We start from the raw sequence: 17472 nt of genomic DNA, 5'->3' as shown, positions 1-17472 counted from the left end.
GCAAATAAGATTATTGTGACCCATTTTATTAAAAAGTATAAAGCAGGATAAATAAAATCATCCACAACCCCACCACCTATAAGCAGTGTAATATTTTGACATAATAGCCTGTTCCTGTCTTTCTGTGCATTCTTGACCCTCCTTTGGTTTTGACTTGTTTTTTGCACCCTGTGTCCTGCCAGCATCTGGCGGCAGACTGCTCACTCGCTCACTTGACTGCCTTGCACGCTAAGGCAGGAAGAGAAGCAGGCCAGTCATTTCCTTTTGCAGATCCTCCTTTACTTCCTTCCTGCTCTCCTGCTGCTGAGAACCTCTGACCCCTCATTCCTGTGATGTGGTCAAGTTTATGGCAGAAGTATGAGGAGCTCTGTAGTGGCTTTTCTCTGCAGCTCCATTCTGCTTTAGTGCCTCTCTTCCCACGTAATGGATAAAAATTACTTACAACTTTCATTTAAAAGTTTTCTCTCATCTTTGACTTTCTTTATAAAACCCTCTCCTGGTAGTCATGCTGCACTGCCTGTGTAACTATATCATACTGTGTGAGTACATTCTCAGGCCTTCGTTTACCCGTATGCACTGAACTGGATTAATGCTTTTCGGTAACTTTGGACTTCGCATTTCTTCTGTGTCCTACAGTTTGGACTCATATAGTCATAAAGAAGATGCTTCAGCATTTCCAGGGAAACGAGCCTTAATTTCATTTCTTTCCTGGTTTGATTATTGTGATCAACTCATAAAGGAAGCACAAAAGGTTTGAATATTTTTGTTGTTTATTAATTATTTAAAATGTAAATGCCTATTAAGTGAAATTTGAACCCTCAGTTTATATCCCCAAATTATCTTAATTGTTTTATGACAGCAGTTAGTAAAATAAAACTAAATAAACAAAAGAAGTATGTGTGTGTGTATTACAACTCTAGAATAAATTTCAACTCAAATTCTGCCTTTATATTTCTTTAAGTATTATACTACAGTCCTTCATAAGATAACATTGACCTCCCTTCATTTTTTCTCCTTTTGAGGATGTCCCTACCGTAAAGTGATTGGGTTATTATTTTTATCCTGGTTGTCTTGTTCTTGGAAATTTAGATAAATGTAAAGAACTTAATAATTAACATCTAATGTAGGTTCATAGGCCATCAACAAGATGGACAATATGCAAGTTTGTTTTCCACATTAATTCAGATGGAGGATGCTGATTGATTTATTGATGTTACAAATTAATCTCTTTTTCATTAAAAAAATGATATTGTACTATATTCTAGACTGCTGCTGTTGCTCTTGCCAAAGCTGTTCATGAAAGATTCTTTATTGGTGTTATGGAACCTCAGCTGATGCAAACGTGAGTGGCCCCTTTACTTAAAAAACAGAACAGACTAACAAAAATGCCCTGTGCTCGTGTGACCTTTGCCCACTAACTCCCGTCTGTCACACCAGCTCCGAGATGGGCATCCTGACATCAACCGCTCTGCTTCATCGCATTGTTCGGCAAGTAACCTCCGAGGTTTTGCTTCAAGAAACGGTGTTTTTTATTCTTGGAGAACAGAGGGAACCAGAAACTCTGGCAGAAATTAACAGACATCCTTTAAGACATAGGTTAATCGAACATTGTGATCACATATCTGATGAGGTAAGCGATGTAATGATTTAGAATTTGACTTAGTCTTTGAAATACTGATTTTCAAAGACACTTGGGATGTTTTGAATAGTCTTTTTTTTTTTTTTTTATGTGGTGTGGCTTTAAAAACTGACACCGTGCCTGACCTGTGGTGGCGCAGTGGATAAAGCCTCGACCTGGAAACGCTGAGGTCGCCGGTTCAAAACCCTGGGCTTGCCTGGTCAAGGCACATATGGGAGTTGATGCTTCCTGCTCCTCCCTCCCCCTTCTCTCTCTCTCTCTCTCACTCTCTCTCCTCTCTAAAAATTAATTTAAAAAAAATTAAAAAAATAATAATAAAAATTAAAAAAATTAAAAAAACAAACAAACAAAAAACTGACACCATGACTTATAGGATGGCAAAAGGAATAATGTATTTTAAAGACAGCCTTTGTCATTTTCTATTTCAGATAAGCATAATGACACTAAGAATGTTTGAGCACCTTTTACAAAAACCCAATGAGCATATTCTTTACAACTTGGTCCTGAGAAATCTTGAAGAAAGAAATTATACAGAATATAAGCCTGTGTGCCCAGAAGATAAGGATGTGGTGGAGAATGGGCTGATACCAGGGGCAGTGTAAGTTCTGTCCAGCGCTGTGAGTTTAGCATTGCACATAGAATCATAATTTTCTCTCTTATTTCTCTCCCTTATTCATAAAAAAGTCTGTAACAGTTTTAAAAGGTTTTTAAAAATAAAACTTAGATGTCTTGATGTTTACTGCCTCTTTAAATTACAAGTGGTATTATCTATTCATTAAATCTAACAAGATCACTATATTCTTGAGTTTGATGTTAATATAAAATGCTAATTTCTCTATAAATTTTTTTAAACTAAAAAAATTTCTTTATTTTTTAAAACAAAATTATGTAAGAGCAAAATTATTTGTAAGAACACAGCAAATAATCTTTTGGTTTAGAAAATATAGTAAAATGGTTTTTTTTATACATCATTAAATTAAACTTAGAGATCTGGAAGAAGATCCATTATTTACTGACATTTCACCAGATAACACTTTGTCCAACCAAGAGTGGCTTAGTTCTTCACCGCCCGCTACTCCCGACCACCCCAAAAACGATGGGAAGACGGAAGTCCATAAAATTGTAAATAGGTGAGTTGCTATAGAAATTTGAGTTACATCTCTCTTTTAAAAAATTTTTACATTGAGTTGAGAGGGTGAAGAAGGGAGGGAGGGAGGAAGGGAGAGAGAGAGAAAAAAGAGGAGAAAAAGTAAGAGAGAAAGAGGGGGGAAGGGAAGAGAGAGAAGCATCAACTTTTCCTCTTACTTAGTTCCAGTTAGTTCTTCATTCACTGATTGCTTCTCATGTGCCCTGACCAGGGGTCGAACCCACCGCCAGGCCAGGGCCCCTTTTACTTGTTTTTATAACAAATAACAGCTCTGCTGTTACATTGTTACAGAGATATATTAGGAACTCCATCTTGCTTTATTTAATCTAAAGATCATATCAGCTTTCTGTGATGCTTATGTTGCAATTGGGAGCCTCAGGGCAACAATCAATAGCAAAAGAGAAAGGCTCTACTTAGTATAGAAATAAAAACAAATGACAGTGGTTAAACTGACCTTCAGAGTACTCTGCTTTTTATATATCAATGATGTTAAGTAATTCCCAGTTAGAATGACATTGAGAATCTCCAGTGTGACAGATCATTATTAGACATGTCCTACATGCTAAGCATAACATTATTTCTTTTTGTTAGTTTGTGTTTTTACATTTTTTGCAAGAGGTCACTGGCTCTAGGCTTGAGCCCCTTGGACAAGCTGCAGTATGAGAAGCAGTCAGTGAAAAACTAAAGTGATGCAACTAGAGCTGATGCTTCTTATCTCCCTCCCTCCCCCCCTCCCTTCCTCGCTCCCTCCCTCCCTCCCTCCCTCACTCCTTCCCTCCTTCCTTCTCTCTCTCTATTTCTCAAAAATAAAAACTGCCCTTTGGTGGCAGTGCTGTTACTGATACGCCTAGTTCTGTAAGATGACCAGAGAAAAGTGTATGTCACTCAAGATGTAAAATTAATACATAAAAATCTTAAATTCACTTACTTAAAAGCCAGTTCCCAGAGATTAACAAATATCATGGCAATCTATCATAGTGCTGTAATGTAAAAAAAAAAAAAAAAAAAGTCATTTTAGGCTTACTTCTACTTTAAGTGGAATGAGTAATTTTTTAATAAAACCTTCAATGAAAGAGGAATAAGGAAGACAGATTATAGTTAAGTACTTAAGAACATAAAATTTTATTTTTGAAGTTTTCACTTGCATTTATATTTGAACTGAAGATATCATTAGCTATTTTAGTACACACAAAGATGTTAAATTGTGAGAGTACTTATGTTATTGATGATGGCTTTGTTTTCATTTAAGTTTTCTCTGTCTGGTACCTGATGAGGCCAAATCCTCCTACCATGTCGAGGGCACTGGATATGACACCTACCTCCGAGATGCTCACAGGCAGGTCAGTCTAGTGACGGGCAGCTTTGAGAGTGCTCGCTCTACCCTGTCCCACTGCCCACAGCCATTTCTCCAGAGGTCTCCTTTTCCTCCCGGGTAGCTTTGAGAGTGCTCGCACTGCCCTGTCCCACTGCCCACAGCCATTTCTCCAGAGGTCTCCTTTCCTCCGGGACCTGAGCTCCCCTCTCCCCACTCTGCCTGAGTGCTCGCACTGCCCTGTCCCACTGCCCACAGCCATTTCTCCGGAGGTCTCCTTTTCCTCCCGGACCCGAACTCCCCTCTCCCCACTCTGCCTGAGTGCTCGCACTGCCCTGTCCCACTGCCACAGCCATTTCTCCAGAGGTCTCCTTTTCCTCCCGGACCCGAACTCCCCTCTCCCCACTCTGCCTGCCTGCCAGTGACCGCACTCTGCATTTCACTGTGTCTCTCTCCGGAGATTTCTCTAATGCTCTCCCTTCCTCTTTCCCTCTCTCCCCTTCTCCCCGCCCTCTTCCTTCCCTCTCTGTTCTTTCTGGACTTGACCCCATCTCTCTCCCAAACCTTTCCCCTGCTAATCCAAAACATGCTCTTTAGATAGTCCCGCCTCCCACCAGCCTGGCTCCTGCTCTTCCCTGCCCTCCACCGCTGTGGTCCACGCACAGTGCTCAGTGCCGTCCCTCTGTTCCTCCCTCTCTCCTCCGTCCCTGCCTTCTGGCCCTCCACCTCACTGAAACAACTCTCTCGGCGCTCTCCCTGGTCATTAAACTTAATGGCCTTCTCTCAGTCTTCTTTACTCTGTAGCATTTATACTTTACAAAATTCCAAACTTTGAAATGTCTCAAATCAGAAAAACGTATGCTTAATTTTCATTTAAACCCTTGGGAATGAAGTGTGCTATTATATATAATCATCTTGCATATGCCCACAGTTTGTTCATAGTGCTTTCAGCCTGACGTCGAGTCCACGTTACTATATGACTGACTAGAGGAATGTACTTGCATGGAACAGTAAAGGCAGAAAATAATGCCAATCTCAGTAGTGCCAACAGGATTTTTAAATTGCTTTTATTCTTTATGTAAAGTTTTATTTTTTTAAACTGTTACTTTGTAGGTCAGAATTTCAGAAGTGTTAGTATGAAAATGCTTTACTAAATAACGGAATGTGGTTTTATAAAGAAAATTGTCTATTGAGAGCCAAATAGTTTAAAATTCACAATAGATTGAGGAAATTGACTTGTTAAATCATTTTAAATAGGTTTTTTCCTTTAAAAGATGATATTCATTCTTCAGGGTGAGAATGTTTTATTTTAATTTCAGGTAATTACCACGTTAGAGAGGGCAGAGTAATTTTTATTTAGTGAGGAGAATCGGAAAAGGGAAAGAATATGGAAGAAAACTGTGCTGGAAATTTCTTTTATATATATATTTTTATCTTTAACTTTTTATTTATTGATTTGAAAGAGAGAGACAGACAGACAGAAACATCTGTCTCTTTCTGTATTGCCCTCTCCGGGGATTAGAACCAGCAGCCCATGTTTCAGGATGTTCTAACCAACTGAACTATCTGGCCAGGGAGGAAATTTCTTTCATTTAAATTCAAGTAAAGTACATATTGTGGCAGTCTTTTAACACTAATTCTTATTATATGAGATATACTGTGCTTATAAAAGTTCATATTGTTTATCCCAGTGATAACGTCTGTCATGAAAGGTCAGTTTATTATTACTTCCAGTCTACAGTGTACATCTGTTCATCTGTGCCAGGTACCGTCAGCATAGATTTGAAAATGTACTATACTCTTTTAAGTATTCTGTACATATGTAATGACAAGAAGTGAAGGGTTCAGTTCCTCTACAGACAAGAGCATACGCACGGCAGTGAGGGGCCTCGGTGAACTGCCCTCGGCCTGTTTCCCCCGTATACATTGGACGGGTGGTTGTACTCGTTCGTGCTGCATGCCTCTCGTGAGGGTGTCACCTGAGCCATTTCTTCTCCCCTCTCCCGCGGCACCTCACACACAGCTGACACTCAGCATTCCAATGGATTTTTAGGCTCCTATTTGAGGAAATTGTTTCTGTTTCACTTGCGTCTGGTTTTGGTTACTCCTTCTGTAACGACCTCCATGTTTTTCCCTAGTTCCGGGACTACTGCGCGATCTGCTTAAGGTGGGAGTGGCCAGGGTCTCCGAAAGCACTGGACAAGTGCAATCTAGAAGCCGCTTTCTTTGAAGGTCATTTTCTAAAAGTTTTATTTGACAGAATGGGGAGAATTCTTGATCAGGTAATAAGTTTTACGATACTAATTTTCCTATTATTTTGTTACTGTTCATTATGGGTTTATCTCAGATAGAGTCAGCCCTCTAAGGGTCGATTCAGAAGGCCTTACGTGTCATTTCACACTGAACCTTGAGTACTCTGACCTGATTAGAAATATGGAACAGCCTGACCAGGCGGTGGCGCAGTGGACAGAGCGTCAGACTGGGACGCGGAGGACCCAGGTCTGAGACCTCGAGGTCGCCAGTTTGAGCGCGGGCTCATCTGGTTTGAGCAAAGCTCACCAGCTTGAGCCCAAGGTCGCTGGCTTGAGCAAGGAGTCACTTGGTCAGCTGTAGCCCCCAGGTCAAGGCACATATGAGAAAGCAGTCAATGAACAACTAAGGTGCCAAAAGGAAGAATTGATGCTTCTTCATCTCTCCCTTTCTGTCTGTCTGTCCCTCTGTCTCTGTCACACACAAAAAAGAAAAGAAATATGGAATAGTTTTAGGTGAACGTGCTCCTTCACACAAAGAACTTGTCATTGATACTCATTTTCCTAAGTGGGAGGTAGAATTAAAAAGGTAAATTTACATATTTCCAGGTGGGTGAAGAGCACCATCAGCCTGCATGTTGCTTTGCATGTTTCACTGACTGTCAGGTGAAAGGGACTTGGGGTGACAGACCCCCCACTGCCCCCATGGACAAGGAGCGCAGAGCTGGGAATGCTTCACACACCGGCATACACTTTTGCAATGAATGAACCTGGCGTAATGCCTGCCTCCACATGGAAATGAACCAATTTGAAATTAATTTAAAATTGTATATTAAAGTACTTGTTCTTTTATAGCATTTTAGATAAATGTCTATGTGAGCTTAGGGAGTTGTAAAAGAAATTTACTGTATATCTAGGCTGTCTTCAATAACCAGAAAACCCAATAAAGAAATGATCATTTAAGAAGTATTTCACTAGGTTAGACTTTAGTCAGCACTGTTTCTGATAGTAATCAGTAAAGAGAGTAAGTCCTTTTTTTCTTTTTTAAAAAATTTTCCATTGATTTGAGAGAGAGAAAGAGGGGGTTGCAAAGGGGGGGAGAGAGAAAGAGAGAGAGAGAGGGAGAGGGAGAGAAGCATAAACTCATTGTTTCACCTAGTAGTTCCATTTAGCTGTGTGCTCGTGGATTGCTTCTCCTATGTGCCCTGACCAGGGGTTGATGCTTTATTCCCTGAACCACCCAGCCAGGGCCCCTTTTTTCCTTTTAACCTCTTAACAGTATGTGCTGTATTTCTAGTGTTTAGTTATTTGTTTATTTGTTTGTTATGTTTTATACTTAACAGCCAAAGTATTTCAGTCTAGCTACTGACCATGTAAGCTCCTGAACAGTGGAGTTTGTGTTTTTTGTGCTAGCTTGCTGGCTTAGTTTGGATCTGATTAACATGCAAGAGACATTAACAGTCAGTATCAAGTCAGTAATCTTTAGAAATTCTGACCAAAAAGCACTAAAAAGGAATCTAAAATTTAAAAAGTAGTTTCTGAACTGAACTGAAAGACCCTCTTGGAATCTTCACCACTCTTGGGTATTTTTTCCTCTGGTTTGCAGCGTGCTGACACAAAAGAATACATTCTTTGTATCTCACCAGATAGCACCTCAGGGCGTCTCAGTCACTCTTCCTGTAACCCTGAGTGACAGGCCAGACAGACTTCTAGTGTTAGAAATCAGGAATCCTTCCTTTCAGTTAATGGGACCTACAGCTAGAGACCTATGGAGCAACCCAACCCTTTGTCTTTAAAACTCTTGATTTTCCAAGCCTTTTTTGGTAAGAACATTATGTAGTAAGATCTCAGAGATAATACAAGCCCTGATACGCTAAGTGTACTTGGTTTAATCTTTTTTAAATGTTTTTGCTGAAGATGATATTTGCTTACATTTCCTTTTTTTTATTTTAAGATTTTTATTCATTTTAGAGAGGAGAGAGAGAAGGGAGGGGGAGCGAGCAGGAAGCAACAACTCCCATATGTGCCTTGACCAGGCAAGCCCAGGGTTTCGAACCGGCAACCTCAGTGTTTCAGGTCGATGCTTTATCCTCTGCGCCACCACAGGCCAGGCTGCATTTACTTTGTGTATACCCCCCAATCAGATCAGGATAACCATGCTGGCATTAAATATATACTATGAATAATTAATAGAGTAGCTCATTTTTGCAGATATAATTGAGTTATGACGTCAAGTGTTCATAACACTGTTGTGGTGTCACAGTGTTCTTTTTTTTTAAAACCTTATAATAAAACATTTAGTATTGTTTGTAGCTGGTGTTTTGTAAAAGATAGTAAAATCCTAAGGTCCATAGCAGAATGTAAAGAATCCCAGAAAAATATCGAAAGCAAAGCTCTTGTCCCTGCCTGGACTAAGAGGAATTTGACCTTGGGCAACTAATTTAGCCACTTGTCACATTTTCTTATTGTTAAAGTGAAGTTGACATCACTTGCCCCAACCTCCTGCTTAGATTTGTTCATTAGAATTAAATGAAAAAATTAAATATTTTTAAAAATACAAAATCTTGTTAAATGAAAGTATTGGAAATTTCAGAGACTATCAAGCTGTTGAGATTTTTAAAAATTTAACTTAAATCTTATTTTGAGTATATGCGTATTTGGCCTTTAGTGGAAGGGTTAAGACTGAGTTTGCTGGTGACATCATTATGCTGTTAAGCCGATGTTTACTGTCCTAAAATCCAGACCTTGTATTTAGTGTGAGCTCAGTCAGAAATGGGCAAGTCCATTTGACATGGCAGAAAAATCTGGTTTTCATTTCAGGTGAATCCTGTATAAAGTACAAAATAAAAGTTTCCAAAATAATAAATTATTATTAATATATACTATTAATAACCTCAAAAGAGACCAACTTGTTTTAAAGTTATTACCAATATGAAATAGAGACCATTTTAGAAAAATGGAACAGTTTCTATCTGATATTTTCATTTTCACATGAAAAAATGTCAGCCTTATATTTCTTAAACAACAGATGACAAAAACTCTTATTCAAATAAAACTAAACACCAAAGTAACACCGTGTAGAAAAAATAAAAATTTTAAGTGGCAGTATGTCCTTGTCTAAAGCCACATTATTTATTTATTTAAGCACCTGCAAATGGCCGAGGTTAGAGACCTGAACACCTCAACTACCAGAAATGAAGTCACTAACAAGACTAGCTGTATTTTAAATGATTCTGTCCAAATTGTTTACCCTAACACATTCTTCTTAAAGATTTTTAAAAATGTTTCCTTTGTGCCTAAAATACAAGGTGAATCACTTTTTGTTATAAAAAGTCTTGGAAAAGGCACCTCTGTTGAAAATATTATCAAGCAGGAGAATAGGCTTTTCAAACTATCCATTGATAGGAATAGTATCTCCATTCATTTATCTTGCTTAAGGCTAGATTTTGAGTAAATGAGGCAGGGATAGTTTTTCTTCTTTCAGAAAATAGGAGTTCATGAATCTCATAAGTAGAAATGACTAAAATTGGACTGGTGACACCAGATTGAGTTTCTGTTGACATAGTATTATCTTGGCTATGTTCCGACCCATGCTGAAGCATTTGTCCTCTGAATCCACATACTCACTTTTTTGTTAGTATTCATTATGGTCAATGGCTTAAAGCTGCCCAGAGACTGAGTAGAAAGCGGTCAGATTCCACGGTTATTAGGATCTTGGTCCTGCATCACTTACTTGTCCCTTCCCAACGCTGCAACATTTGTTCCCACTCACCCAGTCACCCAGAGCCTGCTCAGCCTTGTCACCCAGATCGACCTCGTGTCAGCCACTCAGTGTGCTTTGGCTGCTTGGAGGAACCCTGGGAGGGAGGAGAGATTCCTGTTGAAAGTTCTAGGCACCATCATAGCAACTCTTTTTATATAGTATGCCTTTTGCTTTGCTTTTGACAGTCTCTATAAAGCCTCTTCAAGCTACTTTCTATGAAGAATAAATATCAATTAGAATTGTAGTAACATTGAGACAGTACATACCAAAAAAGAAAAAGTATAAGGAACTACACCCAGACACCCAATTCCTTGGGGAGAGTTAACACTCCTGCCATAAGTGAGATGATTTCTCCTGTAATCAGCATTCTGAACTTTCTCCATCACTTTCAGATGGTGGTCATGTCGACCCCCGACTCCTCTCATTCTGTCAACAATGTTCTGTGACTTTATTGTGTACATGCTTTTGGTAACTGGTAGCAGTTGAATAGGCAGTGAGGAATGTCATTTCTAAAACTAGACGACTGTATTTAAAAAGGTTTTTACTACATTCCCTTCTATCTTTGGTTTTATATTTAATGTGTCATGTCCCCTGTTTGTAATTAATATTACTTATGACATTTTGGTGGGTTTTGATGACCTCTTGAGCCATTTCATTAATTAAAACAGACATTCTGACTATGCAATATATTTGTTTTCTCTATATGTTTATATGTATGCTTAAAAAATGTGTAGTACTTACTATGTTATCTGCACTTTGACTAAGATGGTGAGAATTAATTTAGTTTTAAATATTTTCATTGTACATGAACATGTGGAGGGAGGAATAAAATGGTAGCTTTTACTTTCTTGAAAAGACAAATTAAAATGGTAAATTAAGTGCTCAGGTACAGCCACTGTAAATAACATCAGATGTGTTTGTGTTTCTTCCCTCTCCGTAGCCATATGATGTAAATTTACAGGTGACCTCGGTGTTATCTAGACTCGCCCTCTTCCCTCACCCACACATCCATGAATACCTTTTGGATCCTTATGTGAACCTTGCCTCTGGCTGTCGATCTCTCTTCTCTGTAATTGTCAGGGTGAGTTATTCGTTTTGTTCAATTCTTTAGGATTGATAAACCTGACCAAGTAACATCTTAACCTCATTGCATGTAATCAGTGTCACATTATTATACTTTAAAATGTGGAGAAAAAAGAAAAATTCTTTTAAATGATATATATCTATAACTTTATATTTTAAGGAATAGATATGAGTCCTTTGTTAAAGATGGTTATGTTAACAGTGAAAGGTGACATTCTTTATTTAGTAAAAGGAAGTGCAGTAAGTACTGTTTTTTTATCCTGAACGTCCTATGTAGTTGACTTTAGAAACTGAATTCCTTTTGTCCCTGTGATGCAGGTTGTTGGAGACCTTATGGTTAGAATCCAGCGTATTCAAGACTTTACTCCCAAGCTCCTATTAGTCAGAAAGCGGTTATTGGGTTTGGAACCTGAAGGCCCTGTGTAAGTCAATGTTCGACATTTTTTCTGAAATCTAAAAATGTCATCAAAACCTGTCAGTCGGCTAATATCTTGAATTGATTTCTTGCCTGCTTGTCCCTTACCAGTATTGACCACATCACCTTGCTAGAGGGTGTGATCGTGTTAGAAGAGTTCTGTAAGGAGCTGGCGGCCATTGCATTTGTGAAATACCATGCTTCCTCCACACCGTAAATCGCACCTTTCAAGTAACTAAGGGAACGGAACTAGTGTGTACAGTTCATCAGAAAAGACTCGGTTCCACCCAGCGAAGCGAGGATGAAAGGCCTTTTTAAATGAAGTACTGCTGTAAACTGGACAGAACCATTACGAACCCACTGAGTGGACAATTTCAGTAAAATGTTGTATAATACTGTTTTCATTGGCTTTAGCATAAAGGTTCTATATATAAACTTGCACGTCCTTGAATCCAGGATACAATCAAAGGAACTTCAGGAAATAAGCATTTCTAATGCCTGTGTGAAAAGCTGCAGAATTTCTGATGTCATGACTTTGATATTTGTTATTTTAATATCATTTTAGGTAGCAAGGCATTTGACATTCTCTGGGACTCAGATGCTTATATTCTTTTGGATTACTAAGTAGCAAAAAAAAAAAAAAATACCGCAAAAACTAATTTTATAACTTTTTAAGGTCAGAATTCATATCAAACAAAATATGAAAAACTGTAAATGAGAAAAAAAATACAATTCAGGGACCATCAGTTAATAATAGGAGATAAAACTATGTAAAGAACCATTAACTTCCTTCAGCTTTTCTAAGAATAACAATTTAATATGATAAAATTCTTGATTAATATAATATATATATATTTTTAAAGAAATGTTCTTTTACTCTTGTGCACATAGCCATGTCAGTGATTAACTTTCATGTATGGGTCCCAGTTTTCTTACCATGTCATTTTTGCAACAATGTTGAATTTGTGTTTACCATTGGTAGTGTTTGCTAAAAATAGTATTTTTTAAGCTAATTAACACATATTGGGTTGAGAACCTTTTTTTTTCCTGTCCCTCTTTGAAAATTGTTTCATAAAATTGCTTTATAATTTGACTTTCTTGCTGAAATGCATGGTAGTGTCCCAGTGGGGGACTGACTGATAATCTTTGGCAGCAATCACAATGCCAATGGCCTCCCTAATGTTTACATTTCTTTTTTTCATTTTGTTTTAAATTATTCTAAAGAGTTCCAAACCAACCAACCAACCAACCAGTCTGTCCTGTTTACATGTTAAAGAATTCGGGTGACTTGGGTCTTCATGGGAATGGTGTGTGTGGAGGAATGGGTGGGTAGTGGCCAGAGCTGTGCAGAGCACAGCATACTTGGACTTGACTTATGAAATGGGGTTTGCTAATCCACTCTCTATTCTTTCTTCAAGTGATGCTCATCACTCAAAGACGTGGCTTGTAAGCTCTCTTCTTTTTTCAGTTGAAATGTTAAGCAGCAGCACTTTCCTCCTTGTCTTTCTAGTAAATGATATTTGGGGGAGCCGACTGTCGGAGTTCCGGCGTCAGAGGCACCCTTGCTGCTGCTCCCCTGAGGAGCGGTGCCGTGGGGCGTGTCTGCCTGTGCGCAGCTGTGTGGCGGTGCACACAGGCTTGTTTTACACCGACCGCTCATTCTGTTCTGTTCGTTTCTCTGATGTATTTCATAATGAGTTTTTGCTATTGATTATGAATATTCTTGGCTCTAGAGCCCTTATCACTGTTAAAACAACAACAAAAGGACTAAATCTTTAATTTAAGGCAAATCTTTGCTAACCCCTTCTAAGAAATTTATTAAGCAGAACAGTGGAAAAGCAAAAGTGGGAGATACTTTGTGAATGCTTTCCTTTAAATGATTTTTAATGATGGGAAACCATTATTCAGTGTGCTGTATTTACCCGTCAGTCCATGCAGGGGACACTGCAACATCTTCAGTTTTAGATGTAGTTATAGTCTACTTTGATGTAGGTGTATTTAAAATAAGGCATTAAGAGATATTAGATATTTCTTAATGTTTTCATATTGCTCAATAGGCGTAATAGTAATGATGTGACCTGTCAAACCAAATACTATTTTATCTTTGATTTCACAATGGGACCCTATATTTAATCCATGAAACCAAGCTCAGAAAAGCTTTAACTTTTATATTTTTTGTGTGTGCTGCTTCATAAAACATATTTTTCTAAGTTATTATAATGGCTTTGATTTGCAATCAACTAAAGCTTAAGTTATACTCTGTTGCTCTTCTTCTTTCTCTTTCTAGCAGTGTAGTCTTTGGGGTTACTTTTAGTAATGAGCCACCTTCTTTACTTGATAGAACTCAGATTTGTCCTTAGCCAGTTACCATCGTAGTACTCACATCATAACCACGTAATGTCCTCGTAATGCGTCTGTGCAATATAAAAGCTATGAGTGGATTCATAGCTTTTGGGTTTAATTGTACATTATTGCGTGTGTACATGTGTATACATGTGTGTATATATATATATATGTATATATATGTGGACCAAAATCCTTAGCTTGCTTACACTGTTGCTAGTGTAAAGGTTGTTACACTTAATTTTACAGGGCACAAATAATGGAATTACCTTCATAATCCATGGTAACTATTTCCATTAATTATTGCATTAATATACAATGACCATTTAATTATGAAGGTCATATTTGTTGACAGAAGTTACAGCGAAGTGCTCAAACCACAGACTATATATGGTAATTGTATTTTGGGTTGTATAGTTAATCAAAATATGCATGTCATTATGACACTTGATGTGTTAAAACATGATAATCATATTTCTGGGCCCTGTAAAATAGTGTTACTGTAATACTCTGTTTGCCTTCTGCCTTGTTTACATTAAACAAAGGACATTTGGTAAATTTTTCTATTGAACATTGTGTAGGTTACAGACAGTGTTACCAAGGCCTGGAATTCATGGGCCATCTACGAAGAAACTCTTAAGATGGTGATTGTGTACCTACTATCTCTTCAGAGGAAGCTGTGAGCAAGTCCAACATTTTGTGCTAACAATGCATGCAGGATTAAGAGGGATAATCTAAAAATAAATTATGTAATTTAAACAAAATGGCTTATATTCTTATAGAATTCTAACTGGAAACATTTTATTCACTGATAAGTCAAAAACAATAATTCATAACACAAAAAGGTATGACACACACCAATTAAGAGGTCGCAATAGCATTGATTTGAAGGAAAGAAAAAGAATATATCAGAATATATGTGGTTTGAAAAATCCCCGAGTGAGCCTCATGTGTATGGTCAACCCCACTCCTTAATAATCACTTACCTGAAGGAAGGAATGTTGGTACAAGTCTTAGAAAAACAACTCATTGATTGTAAGCATCATTTCTTACAACACATATAAAAACTTTTCTCCTTAGCTGACATTTAAAACAATTACACTCTAGGCCCTGGCCGGTTGGCTCAGTGGTGGAGCATCGGCCTGGCGTGTGGGAGTCCCGGGTTCGATTCCTGGCCAGGGCACACAGGAGAAGCGCCCATCTGCTTCTCCACCCCTCCCCCTCTCCTTCCTCTCTGTCTCTCTCTCTCTTCCCCTCCCGCAGCCAAGGCTCCATTGGAGCAAAGTTGGCCCAGGCGCTGAGGATGGCTCTGTGGCCTCTGCCTCGGGCGCTAGAATGGCTCTGGTCACAACAGAGCAACCCTAGATGGGCAGAGCATCGCCCCCTGGTGGGCGTGCCGGGTGGATCCTGGTCGGGTGCATATGGGAGTCTGTCTGACTGCCTCCCCGTTTCCAGCTTCAGAAAAATACAACCCCCCCCCCCCCAAAAAAAAAACAATTACACTCTAGGCTTATTCCATTCACTTGAGTATTTGCCCAAGTCCCTTAACTGGAAACTGAAAGAAACATGCAGTAAGTACATGGTGCAACCCAGAAGAGAAGAATCTAGTGGTTCATCTCACCTACCCATGATTCTTTTCGGCCAGTATTCCTCAAAGTAGCATTAGAAGGAAATAAAGAGGATAAACAGGTTGAAAGGATGCAGGGAGGAAAGGTTGAGGCTTTGAAGCAGGCGGCCCCCTGAGGCCATTTATCCGGCCCCCAGCGTACTTCCAGAAGGGGCACCTCTTTCATTGGTGGTCAGTGAGAGGAGCACTGTATGTGGCGGCCCTCCAACGGTCTGAGGGACAGTGAACTGGCCCCTTGTGTAAAAAGTTTGGGGACCCCTGCAAAGACTTGGAATTACCCTCCTTGCTTTGAGCTACATGAAAGGGAAACTGCATTTTAGGAGTGAAGACTCAGATCCCTGGTCCAAACACTGAGGTCAGACTGCTGTTAAGAATTTTGCAGTGGCCTGACCAGGCGGTGGCGCAGTGGAGAGAGCATTGGACTGGGATGCAGAGGCCCTAGGTTCGAGACCCCGAGGTCGTCAGCTTGAGCTCATCTGGTTTGAGCAAAAGCTCACTAGCTTGGACCCAAGATCGCTGGCTCGAGCAAGGGGTTACTCGGTCTGCTGAAGGCCTGCGGTCAAGGCACATATGAGAAAGCAATCAATGAACAACTAAGGTGTCGCAACGAAAAACTAATGATTGATGCTTCTCATCTCTCTCCGTTCCTGACTGTCTGTCCCTGTCTATTCCTCTCTCTGACTCTCTCTGTTAAAAAAAAAAAAAAAAAAAGTTTTGCAGTGTTTCACCAGCAAAAGCAGTTATCCCAAGGGAATTTAAAGAATTCATGTAAAATTGTTAAGGTGGAAATTTTATTAGGGTAACTACAAATAAAAGCCATACTGTTCCCTCCAAAAATAAGCAAATATTGTCATGACCGTTTGATGCTGAAGGATCTGTGAAGGAAATGGAGTCGCTCTGAGCTGGTCCTGTGCCAGATAGGACAGTGGCTGCCTCTTGGCCTGGTTGTAGGAGACTGGTTGACTACTTGGTGTGGCCCCATCTCCAGTGGAGATGCATCTAGGCCTGTTTCTTGTACGCTCACTGCTCCTATGGTTTGACTGTTGGGACTACATGAGAGATTTTTGTGTTATAATAGCATTTCTACAAATGTGTCATAAATCGAACACTTAACATGTCATCCAAAAACAAAGTGAAACAATAATTTGGTTCAACAAAATCTTTTTTTGAGAACTTTCTGTGAACTAGATTTTAAGGCACTAGAAAATAATGAGCAATTTCTGCCATCAGGAATTCAGAGCCTGGGTGAGTGCTCTGTAGGAACGCAAATACGTTACACACTGGCGAACACTGTTCGAGAAACAGCACCTGTGCATGTGAGAACACGGAGAGAAGCAGGTAGTGTTACAGAGCATCTAGGGAACACCTACAGCTCAAGCCTTGCCTTGTGGGTAGACAAATGCCAGATATCCTGAGAGGTCAAAACCACAAAGTCAGCTCAGCAAGATGTGGAAAACTGTTCTGTACCCTATTACATTTACCATGATGAACTATTTTCTTTTTTTTTTCTTTTTTTTTTTTCATATTTCTGAAGCTGGAAACAGGGAGAGACAGTCAGACAGACTCCCGCATGTGCCCGACCGGGATCCACCCAGCACGCCCACCATGGGGCGACGTTCTGCCCACCAGGGGGCGATGCTCTGCCCATCCTGGGCGTCGCCATGTTGCGACCAGAGCCACTCTAGCGCCTGAGGCAGAGGCCACAGAGCCATCCCAGCGCCCGGGCCATCTTTGCTCCAATGGAGCCTTGGCTGCGGGAGGGGAAGAGAGAGACAGAGAGGAAAGTGCGGCGGAGGGGTGGAGAAGCAAATGGGTGCTTCTCCTGTGTGCCCTGGCCGGGAATCGAACCCAGGTACTCTGCACGCTAGGCCGACGCTCTACCGCTGAGCCAACC

At 39.7% G+C, this 17472-nt stretch overlaps 1 protein-coding gene across 1 annotated transcript in view; it reads left to right on the top strand.

The window, feature by feature from the left end:
* FHIP2A (FHF complex subunit HOOK interacting protein 2A) overlaps window positions 1-14715 on the top strand; it is a 33026-nt gene extending 18311 nt beyond the window's left edge. Inside the window, exons 8-17 of the mRNA XM_066354690.1 lie at window positions 637-751; window positions 1266-1342; window positions 1438-1630; window positions 2068-2237; window positions 2626-2769; window positions 4036-4126; window positions 6237-6380; window positions 11051-11191; window positions 11512-11615; window positions 11720-14715. Of these exons, the coding sequence (XP_066210787.1) occupies window positions 637-751; window positions 1266-1342; window positions 1438-1630; window positions 2068-2237; window positions 2626-2769; window positions 4036-4126; window positions 6237-6380; window positions 11051-11191; window positions 11512-11615; window positions 11720-11825 (1285 nt within the window). The 3' untranslated portion in view covers window positions 11826-14715. The remainder of the gene's footprint in view (window positions 1-636; window positions 752-1265; window positions 1343-1437; window positions 1631-2067; window positions 2238-2625; window positions 2770-4035; window positions 4127-6236; window positions 6381-11050; window positions 11192-11511; window positions 11616-11719) is intronic.
* Window positions 14716-17472: the final 2757 nt, after the last annotated feature.

Source organism: Saccopteryx leptura, chromosome 13, assembly GCF_036850995.1.
Source record: "Saccopteryx leptura isolate mSacLep1 chromosome 13, mSacLep1_pri_phased_curated, whole genome shotgun sequence".
NCBI lineage: Eukaryota > Metazoa > Chordata > Mammalia > Chiroptera > Emballonuridae > Saccopteryx > Saccopteryx leptura.
The sequence above is the reverse complement of the archived record's forward strand: the minus strand, read 5'-3'. Positions and strand labels throughout refer to the sequence as shown.